This window comes from Myxine glutinosa, chromosome 3 (genome assembly GCF_964187855.1).
Source record: "Myxine glutinosa chromosome 3, kmMyxGlut1.1, whole genome shotgun sequence".
NCBI lineage: Eukaryota > Metazoa > Chordata > Myxini > Myxiniformes > Myxinidae > Myxine > Myxine glutinosa.
The window spans coordinates 90,843,259-90,870,064 of NC_136263.1; the positions used below are offsets into that span (position 1 = coordinate 90,843,259).

The 26,806-nt window shown below is 48.2% G+C and overlaps 1 protein-coding gene across 3 annotated transcripts in view; it reads left to right on the forward strand.

The window, feature by feature from the left end:
* The first annotated feature begins 15,945 nt into the window (after positions 1-15,945).
* The window catches only part of PRKAR1B (protein kinase cAMP-dependent type I regulatory subunit beta), a 211,360-nt gene continuing 200,499 nt past the window's right edge, over positions 15,946-26,806 (forward strand). Inside the window, exons 1-3 of one of the 3 annotated variants that reach the window (XM_078774248.1) lie at positions 15,946-16,542; positions 21,043-21,114; positions 21,607-21,698. In XM_078774248.1, the coding sequence (XP_078630374.1) occupies positions 16,381-16,542; positions 21,043-21,114; positions 21,607-21,698 (326 nt within the window). In that variant the 5' untranslated portion in view covers positions 15,946-16,380. Of the gene's footprint in view, positions 16,543-20,949; positions 21,115-21,606; positions 21,699-26,806 lie in introns of all 3 variants that reach the window. The other 2 variants (XM_068110517.2, XM_068110516.2) reach the window with 2 other exon arrangements.

Sequence of the window (26,806 nt, forward strand, 5' to 3'; positions counted from 1 at the left end):
TATCATACACCGCCCAACATGACACCGACGGCAATGTGTCGATATCTATTTTAAATTCGATATATCATTTCATTTTTCACAGTCGCTAACATAGTTTTAGACTCGGTTGAAAAAAAACGAGAAGAAAATCCGATGAAAGTTGCCGTTTATAGAACGAAATGAATTCTCAAATGCCTGTAACTTCAAGGCCATTGAGTCTCTCTCACGCCTTTATCTCCAATCTAACTCACCATATGATTTCATTTTTATCGATGGTTTTAGAGTCGGTGTCAGCAATAATTGAGAACATTCCACACACGCGGGAAAATGCAGATATATTTTTTAAAATCGCGTCATGGTGTATCATACACCGCCCAACATGACACCGACGGCAACGTGTCGACATATATATTAAAAATTCGCTTTTGCTTTTCCGTTAAGATATATTACTTTTTCGTTTGATGACAGTCGTCACAAAAACGTCAACAATGATGCCGACATATATTTCTTCGTTTTTATTTAATTCAACATTATTAGCCGGAAGTAAAATATGTTTCAGGAAATTACCGAGAGATATTTCTTCGTTTTTTAAAATTAGTTATGTGCGAATACACTTTAAATAGGTTTATTTGAAATCTTTAATTTTCCACAATATAATTTACTTGCCATTTATCATTTGATGATTACGAGACAAATTCCTCTTGAGGATCGTGACAATTCATGCGCTGCGTGGAAACTTCTATTTCCAAAATGAATGAGACGATCGATGAAGAACGCAGACTTGAACAGGATGCAGCAAGAAAACGAATGAGACGGGCGAACGAGTCCATCGACGAACGTCAATGCAAACTTGCGGGGTCACCCGTGGGAATCCCACGGGCATGGATGTGTGTGACATTTCGACATATTGAGTTAGATGCTGCACATTCATTTTTACAAAATGGTTACTGGCAAGTCATCAGATCCAGAAATGGTGTAAAAACCACCGTTTAGAGGCCATTTTTCCCCGCAAAGCGGGGGTTGGCCTTTTCGGGGACCGTGGTAGTTGTTGTTTTTTTGTCCCCTTTTTGAAGCAATGTTTTACGGCCGGATGCCCTTCCTGACGCCAACCCTTTTTGCCGCCTTCAACGACAAACAGGGAATTACCAGTGAACTGGTACTCAATTAGCCGACCTCGGAAGGAATGACAGGCTGAGTCAACCCCCCTGGCATTAATTCGGCGATCGACCGAGATTCGAACCCAGGATCCTAAGCCGGCACCCTAGCCGCTAGCCCAACACCAGAAATGGTGTCATGAACACAATTTATTTACGCACAAGCACAAAAGCAAGACGGGCCGATTTCCGATTCCGACGGGCCGACGGGCGAGACGGGCCGATTTCCGATTCCGACGGGCCGATTTGGAGCAAGAAAAAGAACGAGACGGGAGAAAAAGGAGAGAAACGAGACGGGGAAAGCCGATTGGAGAGGCGAGTGAGGCGCGATTGGAGAGGAGTGTGAGGCGCGATTGGAGAGGAGTGTGAGGCACGATTGGAGAGGAGTGTGAGGCGTGATTGGAGAGGAGTGTGAGGCACGATTGGAGAGGAGTGATTGGAGGGGAGTGTGAGGCACGATTGGAGAGGAGTGTGAGGCACGATTTGAGAGGAGTGTGAGGCGCGATTGGAGAGGAGTGTGAGGCGCGATTGGAGAGGCGTGTGAAGGATTGGAGAGGAGAGGAGTGTGAGGGATTGGAGAGGTGAGGGATTGGAAAGGAGAGGGATGTGAGGGTTTGGAGAGGAGAGGAGTGCTAGGTGGAGAGAGGAGAGTGTCAGGTGGAGACAGGAGAGTGTCAGGTGGAGACAGGAGAGTGTCAGGTGGAGAGGAGTGAGGGGTCACATATTATGTGAAATAACTAAATTCACACCATTTCTGGATCTGATGACTTGCCAGTAACCATTTTGTAAAAATGAATGTGCAGCATATAACTCAATATCTCGAAATGTCACACACATCCATGCCCGTGGGATTCCCACGGGTGACCCCGCTAGTAAAGCAATATCCCCTATGCCATCCATAATGGTACACTCTATCCATACACCACATCCTCCCTTCCGTGGATGTTCCACGGGTTTCGGTTTCGGCTAGCGGGGTCACCCGTGGGAATCCCACGGGCATGGATGTGTGTGACATTTCGACATATTGAGTTCGATGCTGCACCTGCACATTCAGTTATATAAAATGGTTTAAAAAACTTTCTTCTGATATTTGTGATTTATTTCAAACAAACTGTATTTCCCATCTACACGGGCATGTATTCCTATTAACGTTATGTAAAGTACATAAATTGTGTGGATTACATCATTTGTGGATGTGATCAATTGCCAGTAACCATCTTATATAACTGAATGTGCAGGCGCAGCATGTAACTCAATATGTCGAAATGTCACACACATCCATGCCCGTGGGATTCCCGCATGGATGTGTATGGCGAATTTTAAATATATGTCGACTGTTATTTTAGGCGGTGTATTTTCGTTTATCATCATGGCGCGATTTAAAAAAATATATCTCTGCATTTTCCTCTCCAATACCTCCTCACACTTTACACACACACCGGCCCATGTTTACATATACACACACACACACATATACACCCACACACATATACACATACACACACACGTACATCGACACACATGCACACACACACACACACACACACGTACAGACACATATACACATATGCACATATGCAAATATGTATACACATATGTATCCACATATACACATATATACACATATATACATCTCCACACACACACACACACACACACACACACACACACACACACACACACGTACAGACACATATACACACAAACACACACACACAGACATGTATATACACATACAACAACAACATGCATTTTAAGGCCATTTTCCCTGCTAGAGCGGGGGTTAGCCTACATACACATACACACACATATATACACACACACACACATATTCACGCGCACACACGCACACACGTACACACGTACACACGTCCCACATGTATATATCCCACATCCCACATGTATATACATGTTTAAAGTGTACGTGCCCTTCCCCCCTCCCCCGCCCGGCAACGCTGGGTACTTCTGCTGGTAACGAATAAAATAAAAACGAAGAAATAGGTGGAATTGGCTGAAATTCGCTCGGTGAATTCACGCGGTGTATTCGGTTCGGCTCGGTTCACTCGGTTTAAAGAAAAAGCGATAATGTCGACATGTTGCTGTCTGTGTCATGTTGGGCGGTGTATGATACTCGTTGGCTGTTGGGCGGTGTATGATACTTGTTGGCTGTTGGGCGGTGTTGTGCGGTGATATGGTGTATTTTAAAAAATATATCTCTGCATTTTCCCGCGTTGGTGACACCGAGTCGTTCTTCATCGATCGTCTCATTCATTTTGGAAATGGAAGTTTCCACGCAACGCATGAATTGTCACGATCCTCAAGAGGAATTTGTCTCGTAATCATCAAATGATAAATGGCAAGTAAATTATATTGTGGAAAATTAAAGATTTCAAATAAACCTATTTAAAGTGTATGCGCACATAACTAATAAAAAAAACGAAGAAATATCTCTCGGTAATTTCCTGAAACATATTTTACTTCCGGCTAATATGTTGAATGAAATAAAAACGAAGAAATATATGTCGGCATCATTGTTGACGTTTTTGTGACGACTATCATCAAACGAAATAGTAATATATCATAACGGAAAAGCAAAAGCGAATTTTTAATATATATCGACACATTGCCGGCGGTGTCATGTTGGGCGGTGTATGATACACCATGACGCGATTTTAAAAAATATATCTCTGCATTTTCCCGCGTGTGTGGATTGTTCTCAATTATTGCTGACACCGAGTCTAAAAGTAAAACCATCGATAAAAATGAAATCATATGGTGAGTTAGATTGGAGATAAAGGCGTGAGAGAGACTCAATGGCCTTGAAGTTACAGGCCTTTGAGAATTCATTTCGTTCTATAAACGGCAACTTTCATTGGATTTTCTTCCCGTTTTTTTTCAACCGAGTCTAAAACTATGTTAGCGACTGTGAAAAATGAAATGATTTATCGAATTTGATTTGAAATAAAACTGGGGGAGAGCAAGACACCACGGGCCTACAAAACAGGACTCAAAGCTATGCGAGTTAATAAAATGGTGGATATTTGTTTATAGCCACTCCCAGAATGGGTGGAGCTATGGGTGGAGCTACTCTGCAAACCGAGTAAGCCACACCCCGGACAGACACCCAACAGATAGACAGACAGACAGACAGACAGAATCATCTACGGCTATTATAATATAGATTATTTTAAAAAGAACATAACACAGACACAATGAAATAGAGTTTCATTTCTTAATCTTCTTCTTCTTCTATTTATTATATCTTATCTATATATATATAAGGCCAAAAAAAAAAAAACATGTTTAGCGTCCTGCCTTTTTGAAAAAAAGGAGGAGGAGGCACCTTTTTTTTCCTTTTTTTTTCAAAATGGCCGCCAGGCTCATTTTTCCCAAGATGGTCGCCTGCTTTTTTGTTTCTTTAGATTTGAAATACATGTAGAATGTTTGTGTCTTGACGATCTGTGTTGAGAAAATACAACATGTACTGAGTAACATCTATCTATAATTCCATTAATCTCTGTGTGTATGTGTGTGTGTATGTGTGTGTGTGTGTATGCGACAACGATTTCTCGACAACTACCGGTCCGATATACTTGAAACTTGCCAGGTATATTGCTGGGGACCCGAGGATGTGCCTTTTCAAGGTTTGAAATTAATCGGACAAGTACTTACCGAGCTATGGCGATTTAGCCGTTCGCCGTTCGCTTTGGCGTTGCGAATGGACCAAACCATTGCATGTAAATAGAGGGGGGGGTTCTGTGGTCGTTGCGAATGGACCAAACCATTCATGTAAATAGAGGGGGGGGGGGGGTTCTGTGGTCGTTACTGCCACGTGGTTTCAAAGTTTTTTTTTGTTGTTGTTGTTTGCACGCATGTTTTTTTGCACCCACGTACGGGCACGCCCTAGGATGTTTACACACACACACCCCTACACAAATTTTTTTTTTTTTTTTTTTTGGCAAGGAACGGGCACCCACGTACGGGCACGTCCTAGCTTATATATAGTACGGGCATGCCCTAGTATTAATAAAAGACTAGTAAAAGAGACCATTTCATATATTTGCATATTGTACTTTGTTTTCTTTTGTGTCTTTATACAGGCTGCCATGAAACAATTATGATGGAGACTATCAAATCGAGAGAGTGAGAAAATTGATTGCTCGCGATCAGTCGAACGATGTTTAAAAAAAAAGAAAAAAAAAAGGAAGCGGCCTCTAAAAAGGAAGCGGGCGGGGATGCTAAACGTGAATATTTTTTTGTTTGGCCTGAAATAAATTTTTGTTTGTTTGTTTGTTTGTTTGCCTGCACACGCTAATCTCCTGAACGGTGCAAGATAGGAGGAAACCTCTAAAACAAAAAATGTCGGGACGAGCCCCGGGAAGGTTATAGGCTAGTGGGCGAGGCCGGTCGAAGCCCACCTCGGCCGGGCTGGGCCCATTTTGCAATTAAAAGCTGAGCTGGATTCTCGTAGTCAATCTCCTACGGCAGCGGGGTAAAAGCTGAATTATAGTAGTACATTCATTCAAAAAGAACTTAAAATGGCAGGACGGGCCCCGGGAAGGTTATAGGCTAGTGGGCGAGGCCGGTCGAGGCCCACCTCGGCCGGGCTGGGCCCATTTTGCAATTAAAAGCTGAGCTGGATTCTCGTAGTCAATCTTCTACGGCCGTGAGTAAAGCTGAATTATAGTAGTAAATTCATTCAAAAAGAACTAAAAATGTCGGGATGGGTCCCGGGAAGGTTATAGGCGAGGTGGCGAGGCCGGTTGAGGCCGCTTGGGCCGGGCTGGGCCCATTTCACAATTAAAAGCAAAGCTGAATTAGAGTAGTCAATCTTTTACGGCCGTGAGTAAAAGCTGAATTATAGTAGTAAATTCATTCAAAAAGAACCCGGGCAACGCCGGGTGCTTTCGGCTAGTCTATCTACAGTCACGTGAAAAAGTAAGTACACCCCATGTAAAGGTTTGACTTTTTCAACATATTTCAACATACAGCTACTTGATCTTCATTTCAACAATATTGATAGATAAAGGTGATATAATATAACAAATATCATGAAACATTTACATTTTATCGTCCATTGTATAATTTAAATAAACATAAATGCAAATTTCGCATGTGGCAAAAGTAAGTACACCCTTGGCTCTAATAGGTGGTATTGCCCCCTTTGGCAGAAACAACCTCAAGTAGTTTCTTATAACTGTCTACCAGTCTCTGACATCGACTGGGAGAAATTTTTGCCCACTCCTCTATGCAGAATTCTTTCAGTTGTGCGATGTTTGAGGGGTTTCTTGCATGCACCGCTCGTTTCAAATCCCCCCACAACATCTCGATGGGATTTAGATCCGGGGTTTGACTTGGCCATTCCAGAACCCTCCATTTCTTTCTTTTCAGCCATTCCTTGGTGGATTTACTGGTATGTTTAGGGTCATTGTCATGTTGCAAGGTCCACCTTCGGTTGATCTTCAACTTTGCGACAGATGGCCTCATATTATCTTCAAGCACCCTCTGGTACAATGAAAAATTCATAGTGGATTCTATGATGGTGAGCGTCCCAGGCCCCGATGCAGCAAAGCTGCCCAAACCATAATATTTCCAACACCATGCTTTGCAATTGGTTGGTATCAGGCTTTTGTGGTCAAATGCTGTCTTTGGTTTTTGCCAAACATGTCTTCTGGTACTGTGGCCAAATAGCTCGACCTTTGACTCATCTGTCCAGAGCACATTGTTCCGGAAGTGCTGGTCTTTGCCTAGGTGTTGATTGGCAAACTTTAGGCTTGCCCTGATGTTCTTTCTGGACAGCAAAGGTTTCCTCCTGGCACACCTCCCATGTAGATCAAATTTGTGCAGCCTCTTTCTAATGGTAGACTCGTGCACTTTGACATCAACAGTGGCAAGAGCTACCTGTAGGTCACGTGATCACATTCTGGGGGTTCTTAGAGACTTCTTTCAGCATCTTGCGGTCTGCTCTCGGGCTGAACTTGCTGGGGCGGCCTGGCCTGAACAAGTTGGCAGTTGTTTGGAATCTTCTCCAGTTGTAGATGATCTTCCGGACAGTCGAATGATCGATTTCAAATTGTTTGGAGATTTTAAAATCCCTTCCCAGACACGTAGGCATCTATAACCTTCTTTCTGAAGGCCTCAGAGAGCTCTTTTGATCTGGGCATGGTGACGCCATACACTTCAACAACAAAGAGCAAACCAAACGAAATGTCTGAGGTTTAAATAAGACATGTTCCTCCAAGATCCTCTCTAACGATGTTCGAAGCATTTGCACCTGAGCTGGTGCACCCGATTCTAATTTTAGGTATTTGAAGTAGTGATAAATGTTGGGGTTGTGGCGGTTACCTTATGTGCAGGTAACCGCATGTGGCGGTTACCTTATGTGATTACATTATTTGGGCATAATACACGTGCACGGGCCTGTTGGACTTGTGGTTGTGCGGACGTGACACACGCGCGGTTGCCGGAGCCACGCCCTCCGAAGAGGGCTTTTGGCTTTATATAAGCATGCTGACTTCCGTTCGAGTTTAGTGTGCTGGATCTTGCTGTTTGAATAAACCATCTTCGAACCCTACGAATGGCCTCGTTCTCCCGCCTTCCGCGACTCCTAAACTGGTGACCTCCGACTGCCCCCGAACGGATTCGGGGGCTGCGAACGAACACGGCAAGCGCGCCATAGCCAGGGAAGCCACCTAAGCTGGTGACGCCGGCTTCTCCCGCACGGCTTCGGGCGCAGTTTCGAACGTGGTTTCGAAATGCCGTAGTTTCGGAAACGACGACGGCCATGACTATGAGGTTCGCGCACCGTGCTCGGCTCCTCCTCTACGACCGGAGGGGCGAACCTATTCCAAGATCCTCCGAAGGCACGGCTGCTTTGTCACCTTCACGCGCACTGACGTTGGCGGAACGGCCGCTTCGTCACCTTCGCGCACCCTGACGTTAGCGGCACGGCCGCCTCGTCACCCTCGCGCAACTACAACTACAACCGCAACTACTTCTCCGACCCTGCATCCTCGGGAGGCCCGCGAGGGACCTCGGCAGCCTCCCCCGAGGCCTTGACCAGCCCCTCGGTTGGCTCACCCGCTTTTCGCGTGCACCGCTCGAGCCTTCTCGGCACTGCACCCGCGAACTGCAACCTCGGGAGGCCCACGAGGAACCTCGGCAGCCTCCCCCGAGGAATTTACCCAGCCCCTCGGTCGCCTCGGCCTACGCATAGGCCCGTGGAGTGCATTCTGGGGGGACGTATGTGGCGGTTACCTTATGTGCAGGTAACCGCATGTGGCGGTTACCTTATGTGATTACCTTATTTGGGCATAATACACGTGCACGGGCCTGTTGGACTTGTGGTTGTGCGGACGTGACACACGCGCGGTTGCCGGAGCCACGCCCTCCGAAGAGGGCTTTTGGCTTTATATAAGCATGCTGACTTCCGTTCGAGTTTAGTGTGCTGGATCTTGCTGTTTGAATAAACCATCTTTGAACCCTACGAATGGCCTCGTTCTCTCGCCTTCCGCGACTCCTAAAGGGTGTACTTACTTTTTCCACATGCGAAATTTGCATTTATGTTTATTTAAATTATACAATGCACTACAAAATGTAAATGGTTCATGATATTTGTTATATTATATCACCTTTATCTATCAATATTGTTGAAATGAAGATCAAATAGCTGTATGTTGAAATATGTTGAAAAAGTCAAAACTTTACATGGGGTGTACTTACTTTTTCACATGACTGTGTAGTGTGTATATATAAAAGAAAGTTTTTGTTTGTTTGTTTGTTTGCGCAAGCTAATCTCCTGAACGGTGAAAGATAGGAGGAAACCTCTAATGCAAAAAATGTCGGGACGGGCCCCAGGAAGGTTTTAGGCTCGGTGGCGCGACCGGTTGAGGCCCACCTCGGCCGGGCTGGACCCATTTCACAATTGAAAGCTGAGCTGAATTGTAGTAGTCAATCTTCTACGGCCGCGAGTAAAAGCTGAATTATGGTAGTAAATTCATTCAAAAATAACCAAAAATGTCGGGAAGGATCCCGGGAACGTTATAGGCTGGGTTTCGAGGCCGGTCGAGGCTGCTTTGGCCGGGCTGGGCCCATTTCGCAATTAAAAGCTGAGCTAAATTATAGTAGTCAATCTTCTACGGCTGCAAGTAAAAGCTGAATTCTAGTAGTAAATGCATTAAAAAAGAACCAAAAATGTCGTGATCGGCCCCGGGAATGTTACAGGCTCGATGGTGAGGCCGGTCGAGGCCCACCTCAGCCGGGCTGGGCCCATTTCGCAATTAAAAGCTGAGCGGAATTATAGTAGTCAATCTTCTACGGCAGCGAGTAAAAGCTGAATTATAGTAGTAAATTCATTCAAAAAGAACCTGGGCAACGCTGGGTGCGTTTGGCTCGTATATATTATTTATATGTATAAAAGAAAGTTTTTGTTTGTTTGTTTGTCTGCACACGCTAATCTCTTGAACGGTGAAAGATAGGAGGAAACCCCTGAAACAAAAAATGTCGGGACGGGCCCCGGGAAGGTTATAGGCTTGGTGGCGAGGTCGGTCTAGGCCGCCTCGGCCGGGCTTGGCCCATTTCGCAATAATTCTTCTTCCTCTTTCAAAAATCTCTTGAAGTACAACTTATTCACTTAATAGGAATATCTGACTGATTGCAACACATGCTTTCAAAATTCTCTCTCGCGGGGCCCGACAGAAGAAAGAACAAGGAATCGTTGAGCACAAACTGATACTGGGCTTGCGTCAGACCAATGTACAGAAGATTAAATTAATTCAAAAAGAACCCAGGCAACGCCGGGTGCATTCAGCTAGTTTAAAATAAATATTTGTTTTTTTTATGGAAAAGCCTTGAAGTCTGAAGTGTTCATTTGCCTTTTCAATTGATTTTCTTGATGTTCTGTTCTAAAAATTTCTCACAAGACCCTTTGTCACAAATAAATTTGCTTTACTTCACTCGCATTAATTCATTTAATAATAATAATAATAATGAAGGAACTGCGCTCCAACGCGAGTCGAAAGAATTGACGCGACCAAAGACGGAATTCGTCCGAGTTGCTTTATTGAAACAAAACAGCTCAGGTATTCTGACAAGCCCGTTTATCGGGCAACAATATATATACACATTTATGTCGGGAAGTTTGCCTGGCAAAAGCTATACCGGGCATGCCCGGGTATCAAGGGCGAGCCTTGGAAAGGCGAGTCTGGACCTGCCCGGGCGTGTTTGGCTGCGGCCTGGCAAGTCGAGGCTGGGCGTGCCCGGGCGCTCTGGGCGAGCACTTGAAAGGCGATAGCGGGCATGCCCGGACGCTCTGGGCGAGCCCTGAAAAGGCGATAGCGGGCATGCCCGGACGCTCTGGGCGAGCCCTGGAAAGGCGATAGCGGGCATGCCCGGACGCTCTGGGCGAGCCCTGGAAAGGCGATAGCGGGCATGCCTGGGAAAGACGAGACCGGGCGTGCCCGGGAGGTTCGGGCGTGCCCGGGAACAGTGAGTCCGGGCATGCCCGGGAGAGGCGCGTCTGGCCGTGTTCTGGCCGGTGCAAGGCGATTATGTACATCCAGCGGTAACCGCTACACACGCCCCTCCAGAATCGACCTGCACCGGCAGGGTCAATTTAAGGGGGTCCGGATGACTCGGCCGAGCGACCCCTGGAGGGTCGTGGGGAGGGGTCTGACGTGGTGGTGGGTGGTCGAGCGGGGGGAACTGTGGACGGGGGGCGGCCTCGCCGCGGAGGAAGGGCCAACCGTGGTGGTCGGTCGACGTCCATGTGCGCCGGTTTGAGGCGGTCCACAGAAATCCGGTCCGGCCGGCCGCCGAAGTCGACGATGAAAGAGTTGTCGCCCCGTCGCAGGACCCGGAAGGGCCCGTCGTACGGCGGCCGGAGTGGCCCCCGGTGCGCGTCATGACGCACAAAGACGTACTCCGCTGTGCGAAGCGCCGGGGGGACGTAGGACTGGGGGCCACCGTGGCGGGACGCCGGCACGGGGGCAAATCGTCGGGCGGCCTCCTGGAGGTCCGAGCGCTGGCGAGCGGCGGACCAGGGACTGGTAGCGTCAGGCACGAATTCGCCCGGGACGCGGAGTGGCTGGCCGTAGACGAGCTCGGCGGCGGACGCCTGGAGGTCTTCCTTGGGGGCCGTGCGAAGGCCCAAAAGGACCCACGGCAGCCGGTCGGCCCAACCGTCGTCCTGAAGGCCGGCCATGAGTGCGACCTTCATGGAGCGGTGAAACCGCTTGCACAACCCATTGGCTTGGGGGTGGTAGGCCGTGGTGCGGTGCAGCGTGACCCCCAATGAACGGGCGACCGCGCCCCAAAGCTCAGACGTGAACTGTGGGCCGCGGTCGGATGAGATGTCCGCTGGTGCGCCGAAGCGCGCGACCCAGGTGGCGATGAACGCCTGCGCCACGTCGGCGGTGGTGGTGGAGGTGAGGGGCACGGCCTCCGGCCACCTGGTGGTCCTGTCCACCATGGTGAGCAGGTGGGTGAACCCCCGCGAGGGGGGCAGGGGACCCACCAGGTCCACGTGGACGTGGTCGAAACGCCGTTCAGGCATGGCGAAAGGTGCCAGCGGGGCCTGGGTGTGGCGGTGGACCTTGGCTCGCTGGCAGGCCGTGCAGGCATTGGCCCAGTCGCGGATGTTTCGTCGAAGGCCGTGCCAGACGAAACGCGCCGACACCAGCTTCTGAGAAGCTTTCCGGCCCGGGTGAGAAAGGCCGTGGATGGAGGCGAAGATGCGGCGCTGCCAGGAAACGGGCACGATGGGGCGAGGCTGGCCCTGGGAGACGTCGCAGAGCAGGACGGTGCCCGCGAAGGGGATGTCGGCCAGGCGGAGGCCCGTGTCCGCCACGCGGAGTGCCTGCACCGAGGCGTCGGTGGTCTGGTCGGCCGCCATGAGCGTGAAGTCCACGCCGAGGTGGACCGCGTTCGCGCTGGCCCGTGAAAGGCAGTCGGCCACGGCGTTGTCTTTGCCGGCGACGTGCTGGATGTCCGTGGTGAACTCCGACACGGCGGAGAGGTGGCGCTGCTGGCGGGCCGACCACGGCTCCGTGACCTTAGCCATTGCGTAGACCAACGGCTTGTGGTCGACGAAAGCCGTGAACGGGCGGCCCTCCAGGAGGTGTCAGAAATGGCGAACGGCCAGGAATAGCCCGAGCAGCTCGCGGTCGAACGTGCTGTAGTTTAACTCGTTCGGCCGGAGTTGCCGGCTGAAAAAAGCGAGTGGCTGCCAAACCCCGTCCACCCATTGCTCATGGACGGCGCCCACCGCATAGTTGCAGGCGTCCGTAGTGAGGGCGATGGGCGCGTTGAGCACCGGGTGAGCCAGCAGCGTTGCGTCGGCGAGGGCCCGTTTGGCACTGGCGAAGGCCGCGTCCATTGCCGCGGACCAAACAATGTCATGCTTGGCCGGCTTGCCCCGGAGGGCCTCGTAAAGGGGCCGCATGAGTTGAGCAGCGCGGGGCACGAATCGGTGATAAAAATTCACCATGCCGAGGAACTCTTGGAGGGCCTTGATAGAACGGGGACGCGGGAACGTGGTGATGGCCTCGACCTTGGTCGGCAGGGGCACGGCCCCGGTCTTGGTGATGCGGTGGCCCAAAAAGTCAACGGTCGTCGCGCCGAAGTGGCATTTGACCGGGTTGACAATTAAGCCGTGCTCGCTGAGGCGACCGAACAGTGTTCGGAGGTGGAGGAGGTGCTCGGCGCGGGACGTGCTGGCGACGAGGATGTCGTCCAGATAGACGAAAAGAAACGGCAGGTCGCGCAGCACGCCGTCCATCAAGCGCTGGAACGCCTGGGCCGCGTTCTTGAGGCCAAACGGCATCCGCAAAAATTCGAACAGGCCGAACGGCGTGATGACGGCCGTCTTCGGGACGTCGGCCGCCCAGACAGGTACCTGGTGGTAGCCCCGTATCAGGTCAATTTTCGAAAAGATGACCCGTCCCGCCAAACGGGCGGAAAAGTCCTGAATATGCGGGATCGGGTACCTGTCGGGGGTGGTAGCGTCATTGAGACGGCGGTAGTCGCCACACGGGCGCCATCCACCCCCCGGCTTTGGCACGATGTGCAGTGGCGAGGCCCACGCGCTATCGGAGCGCCGCACGATGCCGAGGTGCTCCAACACGTCGAATTCGGCCTTTGCCACGGCGAGCTTGGCTGGGTCGAGGCGGCGGGCCCTGGCGTAGACCGGCGGGCCCGTAGTGGGTATGTGGTGCTCGATCCCGTGCCGCACCGCGACGGCCGAAAACGTCGGCCGCGTGAGGGCCGGGAATTCCACGAGCAGGCGAGCGAACTCGTTCGTTGCCGGGAGGGCGCACGCCAGTTCGGTCGGCGCGGAGCTGCTCATTGTGCACGCCAGGGAGCTGAAGGTCTCGGCGTGGACAAGGCGACGTCGTTTGACGTCGACCAGCAGCCCGTGCGCGCAGAGGAAGTCGGCGCCCAGCAAAGCCACGGGGACGCTGGCGGTAACAAAAGTCCATTGAAAGCGCTGGCTGCCGAAGCAGAGGGTGACGACGCGTGGGCCGAAAGTGCGTATGGCCGAGCCATTAGCAGCGACCAAAGAGGGGCCGCAAACTGCGTCCAGCCTGTCCTGCTCGGAGGCAGGTATGACGCTCAGTTGGGCGCCGGTGTCGCACAGGAAACGCCGTCCAGACGCTTTGTCCCGAATAAACAGCAAGTTGCCCGAGTGGCCGGCGCTCATGGCTGGGAATGAACGCCGGCCCGGCCGTTTCCCGACCTGCCGAAAGTGCACGGGGGCCGGCACGTCCGAGCCTTGTGTCCGAACCTGGCGTGGTAATAACACCACGCCCGGTCAGGTGGAGGCCCCGGCCGTCGTGTCGGAAGCGGGCGGTGCGGCGTGGCGGCCGCCAGTTGCACCGGCAGTTCGGCCTCCAACCGCGCAGGGCGCTCGGGCGTCGCCTCGGACGGCGGCGGGCTCCAGGTAACCGCGCCGATGTGCTGGCCCGCCGAGGAGATCTTATCGGCTTCCCTGGCGAGGGCGCGGGAATCCGTGATCAACGTGCCAGCCAGGGCGAGGCGTACCGGGTTAGGCAGCTGACGGAGGAACAGCTCCCGGAACAGGAATGCCGGAGAGTGCTCGCCGAGCAACGAGAGCATATAGTCCATGCGCTCGGACGGGCGCGTGTCGCCGAGCTCGGGCAGGTCAAGCAGGCGCCGTGCGCGTGCTGCCGGTGAGAGGGCGAAAGCGCCGAGGAGGAGCGTCTTCAGCGCGTCGTATTTGTCAGCAGCCGGCGGGTGCTGGAGGAGGCTCAAGGCGCGGGCCGCGGTGGCGGAACCGAGTGCCGCCACAACATGGTGGAAGCGGGTGTCGGCCGCGGTGATGCCTCGCAGGGCGAACTGGGAGTCCGCCTGGGCGAACCAAACAGCCGCGTGAGCCTCCCAGAAGGTAGGCAGTTTAAGCGTCACTGCCGTATCCATGTCGGTAGGTCACCAATGAAGGAACTGCGCTCCAACGCGAGTCGAAAGAATTGACGCGACCAAAGACGGAATTCGTCCGAGTTGCTTTATTGAAACAAAACAGCTCAGGTATTCTGACAAGCCCGTTTATCGGGCAACAATATATATACACATTTATGTCGGGAAGTTTGCCCGGCAAAAGCTATACCGGGCATGCCCGGGTATCAAGGGCGAGCCTTGGAAAGGCGAGTCTGGACCTGCCCGGGCGTGTTTGGCTGCGGCCTGGCAAGTCGAGGCTGGGCGTGCCCGGGCGCTCTGGGCGAGCACTTGAAAGGCGATAGCGGGCATGCCCGGACGCTCTGGGCGAGCCCTGAAAAGGCGATAGCGGGCATGCCCGGACGCTCTGGGCGAGCCCTGGAAAGGCGATAGCGGGCATGCCCGGACGCTCTGGGCGAGCCCTGGAAAGGCGATAGCGGGCATGCCCGGACGCTCTGGGCGAGCCCTGGAAAGGCGAGAGCGGGCATGCCCGGGAAAGGCGAGACCGGGCGTGCCCGGGAGGTTCGGGCGTGCCCGGGAACAGTGAGTCCGGGCATGCCCGGGAGAGGCGCGTCTGGCCGTGTTCTGGCCGGTGCAAGGCGATTATGTACATCCAGCGGTAACCGCTACAATAATAATAATAATAATAATGCATTTATTTTATATAGCGCTTTTCAGGAAGCCCAAAGACGCTTTGACAGAGTGCAAAACATAATGCATAGCAAAACATAAAAACAATTGCAAATTTCAATTTCACAAACAATTTCACAAACAATGAAAACAAACAAAACAAACAATTTCACAAATAAATTGTTCAAATGAGAAATATTGTTCCATTAAATACTCTAAAAGTCTAAATTGAATTAAGTTGTGGTTCTTATTGACATTTCTTTGGTTTCAAAAAATTGCTACGATCCCCACTGGGCCATGACATGTCATGTCAAAAGCCAGTTGGGTTGGGCCACATCGCAAAAAAGTTGGGAAACACTGGGACTCGAGTCAGTACTCCACTCCCCTCTGTCCTCAGCAAGCTCTCTCCACTGTCCAGCCACCCCCACCTCACACAATCTTCCCATCTCTGCCGCGGTCGACCGCTTTTCTTCCTGCCTTGCTTGCTCTATCAACCTATCCGCGCTTTTTTCCCGTTCTCTTCCCCCATGCGCAACACGTGACGTGACCAGCCCACTTCGGCCGGATTTTTACCAATTTTACCAGTCTCAGCAAGAGTAAAATGATTAATTCACCGAGCTGTGAAATTGAATTTCGACATGTAACGATACTGTATATCAAGAAACGAAATCGTTAATAAAATGCATCGACTCAATAACAGTTCCCCCTCGTATGCGTCGCGTTGGTACGGTCCACAGCGCAACCAGACGAAGCCGATTGACGTCACGCGGCGTTCTGATTGGCTGGCGTGTTAAAGGGTAGAGCCTGCAGGATCCCTGCCGGTCGCCGAGCAGCCAACCACGGTTGACACTTTGTCCGCTTTTCCTGCCTTGCTCTTTCCCTTTAGTTTGTCCCTGTCGAATAATTTGTCGAAAACATCCTCGAGAAGCGTTCGTCGTGTTTTCTGCCGGCTGTGCTATTTATATGTGTTTTTATATTCCTGTTTGCGCCATCTGACGTGGGTGTGAGTGAGCGCATCCTTTTCTTCAGTCGCCACGTCCAGCGCTCTCCCGCCTTGACCGCGATTCTCAGCTGCTACATGTTTCATTTCCTCACACCGACGACCTCGATTTGAACCCGCACACCTTCGGCACAGCACTCCCGATTTAACCGCCAATTCAGCCTGGAAATGGCTTCTCTGGCTGAAGAGCAGAGCTTGAAGGAATGCGAAGAGTACGTGCAAAAGCACAACGTTCAGCAGGTACTCAAGGACTGCATCGTCATGATATGCATTTACAAGCCCGACTCTCCGATGAAGTTCCTCCGGGAGTACTTCGAGAAACTGGAGAAGGTAAAACAAATCGCGCTTAACTTCCTCTTGATAATGCTCGTATTTGCGGTGTTGTTGTTCCCCATGATGTATTCATTTATACCGAGGTTGCACGTTGCTTTGATCTTATTTTATTAACGGACAAACAACACTGGCAGTGCAAGCTCCGGGCCCTCGGCTCCGCCTCCCATGCAGCTACAAGCCCCGCCCCCCGGAGCCATGGAGGCGGGGCTCCGCAGACACGAGGCCTGATCCCGTCACCCTGACGTCATTGAATGCAACCTCTAATGTAAACGTACAAATTACCGAATCGTCGTATGAGGCAATTCGCATTTGGTTTGTTGTTATGCCATTTGTAACTTGTGTAGGCCTACATGACATTTACGAATTCATTTTTATGGAAAAAACTATTGGGCAAGATCTACATTGAACTAAGCTCTTGGTGGAGCTTGGGCAGAAATAAAATGCACAACAAAGACGTTGGTAGATATTGGTGTACTTGGACAGGAATTGCAAGGGCATTCGTAGACAATGGACAAACACATGTGGGACGTGGGATTTGAACATGGGTTCCTCACATCAGGAGCCATCAGCTCAGATGGCAATGCTGTCAGGCCAACCTTAGGTCTTATTATTTATTATTATTTAACAAAGAACATAACAGACAAACGGTCCAGTTACTTAATAATACATGGCTATATATATATATATGAGCTGTCTCTATTGTGTTTTATAAATCCGGCAGGGTTTTTAAACCAGCAGATTAATTCTCGTACTATTAATTTGCAATTGGTCAGTGGCTTTGACACCAATGAAAAATTATATGACGGACCCGAGGGATCAAAAAGCTGCTTATCCCGAACAAACGGATTCAAATGGAGCACCTCGCCGCCATTGGAGCATTTTGAATGCATCAGATGTGGCAATAAATGTGAATAGTTTCTCCCAGCTTGCCGGCTCAATAACAGAAGACGCCATTTGCATTTTTGCCACCTTCTGGCCTCCAAAGGTGGTTCATCCCCACCCGTTTAGAAACCCGTGCGGGCACAGGCAACTTGCTTGTAACTTGTGTAACTAGATACAACCGCTCCCTTCAGGAGCATTGGCAAGTCGTCTTCTTCCACCCTTCTCAGGGTGGAGAGAGCGGGAGGTTACCCTGGTTACTACCAACACATGCAAAATTTGGTGGAGATAGGGCCAGCTCAGTTTTTTTTTTCTATAATTTTTACATGTACATACATACATACATACATACATGCATGATACATACACACACATACAGAAATGCCTTATTTAATACTTGCAGGGGTATACAGCGTTGCGATGCTGTTATAATCATGTTGTTATTTTGAAGAAATCATTTTTTTTTGTGCGAGGGCCGAAAATAATTTCTCTACACCCACAAATGAATGAGGTCACGGATCATTTAATATTACCTTTCACCTTTCACACAGCTACAAATGTTTAGGCGCAAAAGAGCGGTTTAAAAAAATCCCCAAAAATCCAATTTTGACAAACTTTTGACGTTTTTCTCCTAAAACCCTCCTCAACACTCGCTGATGAATCTCTGAAAGTTTGACGAATATCCATATATCCATCTATGAGAAAAATGGCGAGACAGAGACTGACAGACAGACAGACAAACATCTCTCTTATAGTATTGATAGTAGGATGATTATTGATATCATCAAAGTCTGGTGTTGGCTGAACAGTGAAGCTGGCTGGCTTAAGATCTTAGGGTCTTGAGTTTGAGCCCCTGTCGTGCCGTTAAATAACACCAGCTGGATTGACTCGGCCTGTCATCCTTCCGAGGTTGGAAAAATGGGTACCAGCTTACTGGAAACAGGGGGCACTGCATCACTTACACAGCCGCACTCCCAGCAATGATGCAACCAGCAGCCATAGGCTGCATACAAAATTATGATGATTGATATTAATAACAAATGCCTGAAAATACATTTTTAATTACCTCCACCACTGAAGGTGGACAGAGATTGTGTTTTCATCCCTGTTTGTTTGTCTTGGTCTTTGATCAGGATACCTCAAAAAGTTGCCGATGGTTTCGGATGAAATTTGGTGGACAGGTTGGGTGTGTGACAAGGGCAAATTGATTCAATTTTGGTGAAGATCTGAATCCGGATATGAGAGTTCTTCAATTTGTTAAATGATTTTTCACCATTGAGTGATGGGGCCAAAAACGATATACAACATGATATTTCAAAAAGTTGGAGATGACATTATTAAACTAGGTGGATGAGTTGGGTAAGTGACAAGAACAAGGTGATTCGATTTTGGCTCAGGTTGGATGCAGATCCAGCCTATCAGTGGGATACAAAACATGCACTGTTCAGCCTGGCGGGGGTATGCGCTTTACCGAGTGCTGTTCTAGTTAACCATGTTATTGATATTCATAATGTGGCCAATGTTTTTTTGTTTTTTTTCAGTTAACCAACTAAAATTTTGGACAAATTGGTATTTTAGAATGTCAAAGTCCAGCATTTAGTCTATTTCTATCAGGGACAAGTTATATGCTTTTCCCTTGAAGACAGCTTTATCCTATAAAGTGCTATAGTCTATGTGATTGAGATCTTGTACAGAGAATAGTAAATGTATTTGTGGAACAGAATGCTTGATTGGCTCTATAAATGGGGTCCTGCATTACATGACATCTTAATCCCCTGTGCATCACATGCCTTTGTGTTTGCATCAATTCTGAGGGACAACTGCAGCACTGATGCAATGCCCCTTGTCGATTAGAGCAGAACATTTTCGGAATTTGGCCTGGCTGCCGGCGAGGACTTGCCTATTCTTCACCGAAAGACACCTTGAGATCACTAATGTCCACAGACTAATGCTACAGACACTTCGCTCCCCCCACCCCCCCAAAAAAATCTTAATGTCAATACAAGGGACAGCGGACCTTGTGTTGCAGCACCGTGCCTGCCAAACAGCAATATGACAGTTTATACCAGTGGTTCCAAACCTTTTTTTCTATCGTTTCCCCCTTCAACCAGTTCAACCGTCTGGATTTCCCCCCACCCCTCCCCCCCCCCCATATATATATATATGAACAAGGAAAAAAAGTAGCCAAAACACAAAATTTATTCGCTTAATAACATAAGTAACATAATAAAAAACATAAAAATATAGCAACACACACACACCCACACACTCCTACACATACATACAAACCTACAAGTTTCCCCCCTGGAATCGTAATATTTTCCCCCAGGTTGGGAAATGCTGGTTTATACTCACGTCGGGAATCAAACCTAGGCCTGAAAGCTCAAACGTATATGCACTATTCCTGTATCATCCTGTCGGGGCAGTCATTGCATGTAAAGTAGCAATGAAATGAATACTTTGTGTCAACCATCGAGAGATGTGCTGCTGATGATGTTGCCCACTCAAGTTTCCACATTCTCCTGAACAATATTCATTTATACGCAAACTGTTTACGGTTAGTCGGTTAAGAAATGTGATTGGCTAAGTGCGGTTTTATATGGTTTATGCATACCATAACTGATTATTGTTTCTCATCGAACTGACCACCTGAACCATGTTACTTTACATGCCGTGCAGTTTTGCATATCCTATGCATGGCAAAATTTATCTTAAAGCCCGTAACATATATATATATTTATACATTAATAATTTATACTTTGTTGGTGTTGCCTGGTGTTGGCTTAGCGGTTAGGTTGCCGGCTTGGGATCCTAGGATCCTGGGTTCGAATCCCGGTCGATCGCTGAATTAACACCAGGGGGGTTGACTCAGCCTGTCATCCTTCCGAGGTCGGCAAATTGAGTACCAGCTCACTGGTAATTCCCTGTGTGTCACAAAAGGCGACTAACAGGGTTGGCGGCAGGAAGGGCATCCGGCCATAAAACATTGCTTCAAAAAGGGGACAAAGGTGCCCCAAAAAGGTCAACCACTGCTCTGCCGGGGAAAATGGCCTCTAAAGGTTTTTTAAGGTTGTGCAAGAAAGTCGTTAGTGAGATTTCAAATTTACAACCTGGAGTTCTGAGGATGTATTCCTCCAGTTGAAACTCAGAAACATTTTCCCAACAGTTAGGACAATTACACAAGATACCTGCCCCACTTTCAGTTCCATCTGTTATCTCAACATTCCTCAGGTTATTTTAGTCACATGAATGTGCTTGAGTTTCATGATCATTCTTGACTTGCTTGCTATTGTACATAGAATCATAGATGTTTAGTGAGTTATGGTGAAGGGATACATGTGAAGGGGTGGGGATGAGTGGTGGGTAAAACAAATCGCATTTATTCAATGATTTTTATGTTTGGAAAAGAAAGGGTGTAATTTGGGATGGGAAGGGATAGCACCCACAATCAAAACATGGCGCCAATGTGTCGCCTTATTTTGATGGCGACGTCTTCGCTGGGGGGTGGGCCGGTGGGAGCGGCAGGAGGAAGCGCGGCAGCGTCACAAGTCGGGATCATCTCAGTCGGACTCGCGTGAGGACGAGATCTCACCCCCCCCGCCCAATCCCGTGGTGCAGCGGCTGACCCGGCGTGGCGCCGTTAGTGCTGAGGTCTACACTGAGGAGGATGCTGCTTCTTACGTACGAAAGGTGAATCTCTGACCAACTGCAGCAAATCCTCCCAGAAATTGCTTGTGCTGTATATTATTGGCCTCTTTTTCTTTTCCTTTGTTATCATCCTCACTTCACTTTCATCTTCACTCTTCAACTCATCTTTTTCAATACTCAGCCTTTAGAAAGCATTGTAAGATCTGCCTTAAATATCCTTGTTGCTGGTGGTGATGTGCTTCCTGCTGCCATTTTGCTTTTCCTTCATTGCTTGCTTCATAGATTCTGCAAAAAACTTTTCTATTCATGCGCTTAGTTGTTTACCTTCTTACTTATTTATCTTTAATTGTTCACCTTCAAAATTCTCCAGTTCCAATGTAACAACTGCAAAGCCTTTATCTGGAGGCTGTTAGAGAGTTTGTTACTGCCAGTTTGATGAAGCAGAGTCAAGATTCAGTTATTGGTTTCGGTCCTGAGTAGACAGTTGTCTGGTTTAGTAATACTTGTTTTTTATGATCTTTAAATTTTACGCAGGTCATTCCCAAGGACTATAAGACCATGCAAGCACTGTCCAAGGCAATTGCAAAGAACGTTCTCTTCTCGCACCTTGATGACAACGAGCGAAGGTAAGCCCTTTGCAAATGCTTTGGGCGTGTATTATTGTTTAGTGATTGTAAGTTCATGGATGAACAACATTTACAAAAAAGCAGAATGTCCAATCACATTAAGACAACACATACCAATAACACTGAGTGGCATGTACAGAAAATTTCCTGTTTCACTGAGAACAAGTGATATTAAAAGAGAAATATTAGAGAGGCAAAATCCAAGCATTAAAATAAGCTTATCAAAGCAAGAATATAAAGGAAGAACCAGACAGGAAAACAAAGTTGAAATAAATTTATATTGGAATTCACTACACCAACACATGACAGAAATAGCAAAGAACTTTCAAGGCTAGACATATGAATGAAATGAGAGCTCATCTCAGAAGGGTGGAGTGTGGCCAATATAGGGAAGGAGCTGATCATAAGAAGGAACAACAGAGCATGTCACATACAGTGCCATTACATACACTCAAAATTGACTCTGGCTACACGACACCCAAAATAAAATGCTGGTCTTCTTTCTGGTCTTGCACCCGCTGCCCTCTCCGTGCTCTCCCCCTCCCTGCCCCCTTCTCCCCTCCCCCCCCCCCCCCCAATCTGCTTGGTGCATGCGGTCCACCAGCAACCTCCTTCCAGTGTGAAACTCCGAAAATCTAGGATCACTGCTCACCTCCATTCATTTGTTCCCCTTTTACCCACCTGTGGAACCAACGTCCACATTCTCCTCGATCTCATTCTTCCCTCCAGGTCTTGACAGCTGTTCACCACCATGTCAGATCACCCCCCCGTCCAAAACCATGATCTTTTCTACAGCCGTTAACCACCCCCTCCCCTCTACTCTAACCCTCGGCAAATTTTGCTTCTGTGTCCATGTTGTATCTACCCCATGAAGTCTCCCCTACCTCTTGACCTTACCCATGCATCCCTTATTTGTCCATCTCCGTTTATTTGTTGGCATTTCCCAAATTCTCTTTCTGATGTTCCTTTTATCTGTTGCATCCTGATACTTTGTGTTTTAGCTCTTCCACGAGCCTTGACCTTGTATCCAAAAAAAATAAATGCAGTTGTCCAGAGAATAAGGCATACAGTAGCAGCATCACATGGGGATGCACCTCCACAATAATATTATTTTGTTATCAACCACTGCAGAAAATTAGCTGCACTGTTAGCATTGAGGAAATGAGGTTAATGTGAGAAAAAGGCCCCAAATGGAACAGATTTTTTTTCCTGAAGCTCATTACAGAGCTGTCACACACAAATCATGCACTCGCATGCAGATAGAGACATCATTCAAACACACCTATTGTCATTGTGGGAAAAGGAGACAGTGGAGAGGGGAGAGTTACTTCCTAAAACACATTTCGTACCAGTGGTGCCATCTAGTGGTGGCGTTTTTTTCTCAAACGTTATGGGACACTTTTATGGAGAAATAGCAAAAACACCAATGCATGCCACCTCACGGAGTTGTTCCATAGTCTATCCTCGAAATGCCGAACATTACGAGTGGAAGCAGTTCACACCATTTTTATAGTTTGGTAAGACTTTGCCACGGTCAGAATTGAACCGTCAACTTCCCAGACTCACTGCAGATGCTGTTACCGCAATGGCACTAAGACTGAAAATGGATTTGTTTCAATAGAAGCTTTATGTTAATATAAGAATGGCTGAAGGGATGCAAGTCAAACCTGGTAATAGTATGTATAATGACGTAAAGATAAACTGATGGGGTCAAAAGGTCAAAGGTTAGAGGTCTCATTCGGTAAAAATTCTGTTACCACGCTAACCTGTGAACCAGTGATGGGATTTTGACCAAACTTGGTATATATTTTATAATAGCCGTAGATGATTCTGCCTGTCTGTCTGTCTGTCTGTCTGTCTGTTGGGCGTCTGTCCGGGGTGTGGCTTACTCGGTTTGCAGAGTAGCTCCACCCATAGCTCCACCCATTCTGGGAGTGGCTTCATATAATTATAAACAAATATCCACCATTTTATTAACTCGCATAGCTTTGAGGCCTGTTTTGTAGGCCCGTGGTGTCTTGCTCTCTCTCCCAGTTTTATTTCAAATCAAATTCGATATATCATTTCATTTTTCACAGTCGCTAACATAGTTTTAGACTCGGTTGAAAAAAAACGGGAAGAAAATCCAATGAAAGTTGCCGTTTATAGAACGAAATGAATTCTCAAATGCCTGTAACTTCAAGGCCATTGAGTCTCTCTCACGCCTTTATCTCCAATCTAACTCACCATATGATTTCATTTTTATCGATGGTTTTAGACTCGGTGTCAGCAATAATTGAGAACATTCCACACACGCGGGAAAATGCAGAGATATATTTTTAAAAATCGCATCATGGTGTATCATACACCGCCCAACATGACACCGACGGCAACGTGTCGATACATATAAAAAATTCGATATATCATTTCATTTTTCACAGTCGCTAACATAGTTTTCGACTCGGTTGAAAAAAAAATGGGAAGAAAATCCAATGAAAGTTGCCGTTTATAGAACGAAATGAATTCTCAATGGCCTGTAACTTCAAGGCCATTGAGTCTCTCTCACGCCTTTATCTCCAATCTAACTCACCATATGATTTCATTTTTATCGATGGTTTTAGACTCGGTGTCAGCAATAATTGAGAACATTCCACACACGCGGGAAAATGCAGAGATATATTTTTAAAAATCGCATCATGGTGTATCATACACCGCCCAACATGACACCGACGGCAACGTGTCGATACATATTAAAAATTCGATATATCATTTCATTTTTCACAGTCGCTAACATAGTTTTCGACTCGGTTGAAAAAAAAATGGGAAGAAAATCCAATGAAAGTTGCCGTTTATAGAACGAAATGAATTCTCAATGGCCTGTAACTTCAAGGCCATTGAGTCTCTCTCACGCCTTTATCTCCAATCTAACTCACCATATGATTTCATTTTTATCGATGGTTTTGGACTCGGTGTCAGCAATAATTGAGAACATTCCACACACGCGGGAAAATGCAGAGATATATTTTAAAAAATCGCATCATGGTGTATCATACACCGCCCAACATGACACCGACGGCAACGTGTCGATATTTATTAAAAATTCGCTTTTGCTTTTCCGTTAAGATATATTACTTTTTCGTTTGATGACAGTCGTCACAAAAACGTCAACAATGATGCCGACATATATTTCTTCGTTTTTATTTCATTCAACATTATTAGCCAGAAGTAAAATATGTTTCAGGAAATTACCGAGAGATATTTCTTCGTTTTTTAAAATTAGTTATGTGCGCATACACTTTAAATAGGTTTATTTGAAATCTTAAATTTTCCACAATATAATTTACTTGCCATTTATCATTTGATGATTATGAGACAAATTCCTCTTGAGGATCGTGACAATTCATGCGCTGCGTGGAAACTTCTATTTCCAAAATGAATGAGACGATCGATGAAGAACGCAGACTTGAACAGGATGTAGCAAGAAAACGAATGAGACGGGTGAACGAGTCCATCGACGAACGTCAATGCAAACTTGTGGGGTCACCCGTGGGAATCCCACAGGCATGGATGTGTGTGACATTTCGACATATTGAGTTCGATGCTGCACATTCATTTTTACAAAATGGTTACTGGCAAGTCATCAGATCCAGAAATGGTGTAAATTTTTTTTTTTTAAACCACCTTTAGAGGCCATTTTTCCCCGCAAGCGGGGGTTGGCCTTTTTCGGGAACTGTGGTTGTTGTTGTTTTTCGGTCCCCTTTTTGAAGCAATGTTTTACGGCCGGATGCCCTTCCTGACGCCAACCCTTTTTGCCGCCTTTAACGACAAGCAGGGAATTACCAGTGAACTGGTACTCAATTTGCCGACCTCGGAAGGATGACAGGCTGAGTCAACCCCCCTGGCGTTAATTCAGCGATTGATTAATTATTCAGCTTAAGCGATTCAGATTAATTAAAATTAATTAATTATTCAATTAAAAATTGATTAATTCAGTTAATTCAGCGATTGGTGTAATGAACACAATTTATTTACGCGCAAGCACGAAAGCAAGACGGGCCGATTTCCGATTCCGACGTGCCGACGGGTGAGACGGGCCGATTTGGAGCAAGAAAAAGAACGAGACGGGAGAAAAACGAGAGAAACGAGACGGGGAAAGCCGATTGGAGAGGCGAGTGAGGAGCGATTGGAGAGGGGAGTGAGGAGCGATTGGAGAGGGGAGTGAGGAGCGATTGGAGAGGGGAGTGAGGAGCGATTGGAGAGGCGAGTGAGGAGCGATTGGAGAGGAGTGTGAGGTGCGATTGGAGAGGAGTGTGAGGTGCGATTGGAGAGGAGTGTGAGGCGCGATTGGAGAGGAGTGTGAGGCGCGATTGGAGAGGAGTGTGAGGCACGATTGGAGAGGAGTGTGAGGCACGATTGGAGAGGAGTGTGAGGCGCGATTGGAGAGGAGTGATTGGAGGGGAGTGTGAGGCGTGATTGGAGAGGAGTGTGAGGCGCGATTGGAGAGGAGTGTGAGGCGCAATTGGAGAGGAGTGTGAGGCACGATTGGAGAGGAGTGTGAGGCGTGATTGGAGGGGAGTGTGAGGTGCGATTGGAGAGGAGTGATTGGAGGGGAGTGTGAGGCGCGATTGGAGAGGTGTGTGAGGCGCGATTGGAGAGGAGTGATTGGAGGGGAGTGTGAGGCGTGATTGGAGAGGAGTGTGAGGCGCGATTGGAGAGGAGTGTGAGGCGCAATTGGAGAGGAGTGTGAGGCACGATTGGAGAGGAGTGTGAGGCACGATTGGAGAGGAGTGTGAGGCGTGATTGGAGGGGAGTGTGAGGTGCGATTGGAGAGGAGTGATTGGAGGGGAGTGTGAGGCGCGATTGGAGAGGAGTGTGAGGCACGATTGGAGAGGAGTGTGAGGCACGATTGGAGAGGAGTGTGAGGCGTGATTGGAGGGGAGTGTGAGGTGCGATTGGAGAGGAGTGATTGGAGGGGAGTGTGAGGCGCGATTGGAGAGGTGTGTGAGGCACGATTGGAGAGGAGTGTGAAGGATTGGAGAGGAGTGATTGGAGGGGAGTGTGAGGCGCGATTGGAGAGGAGTGATTGGAGGGGAGTGTGAGGCGCGATTGGAGAGGTGTGTGAGGCGCAA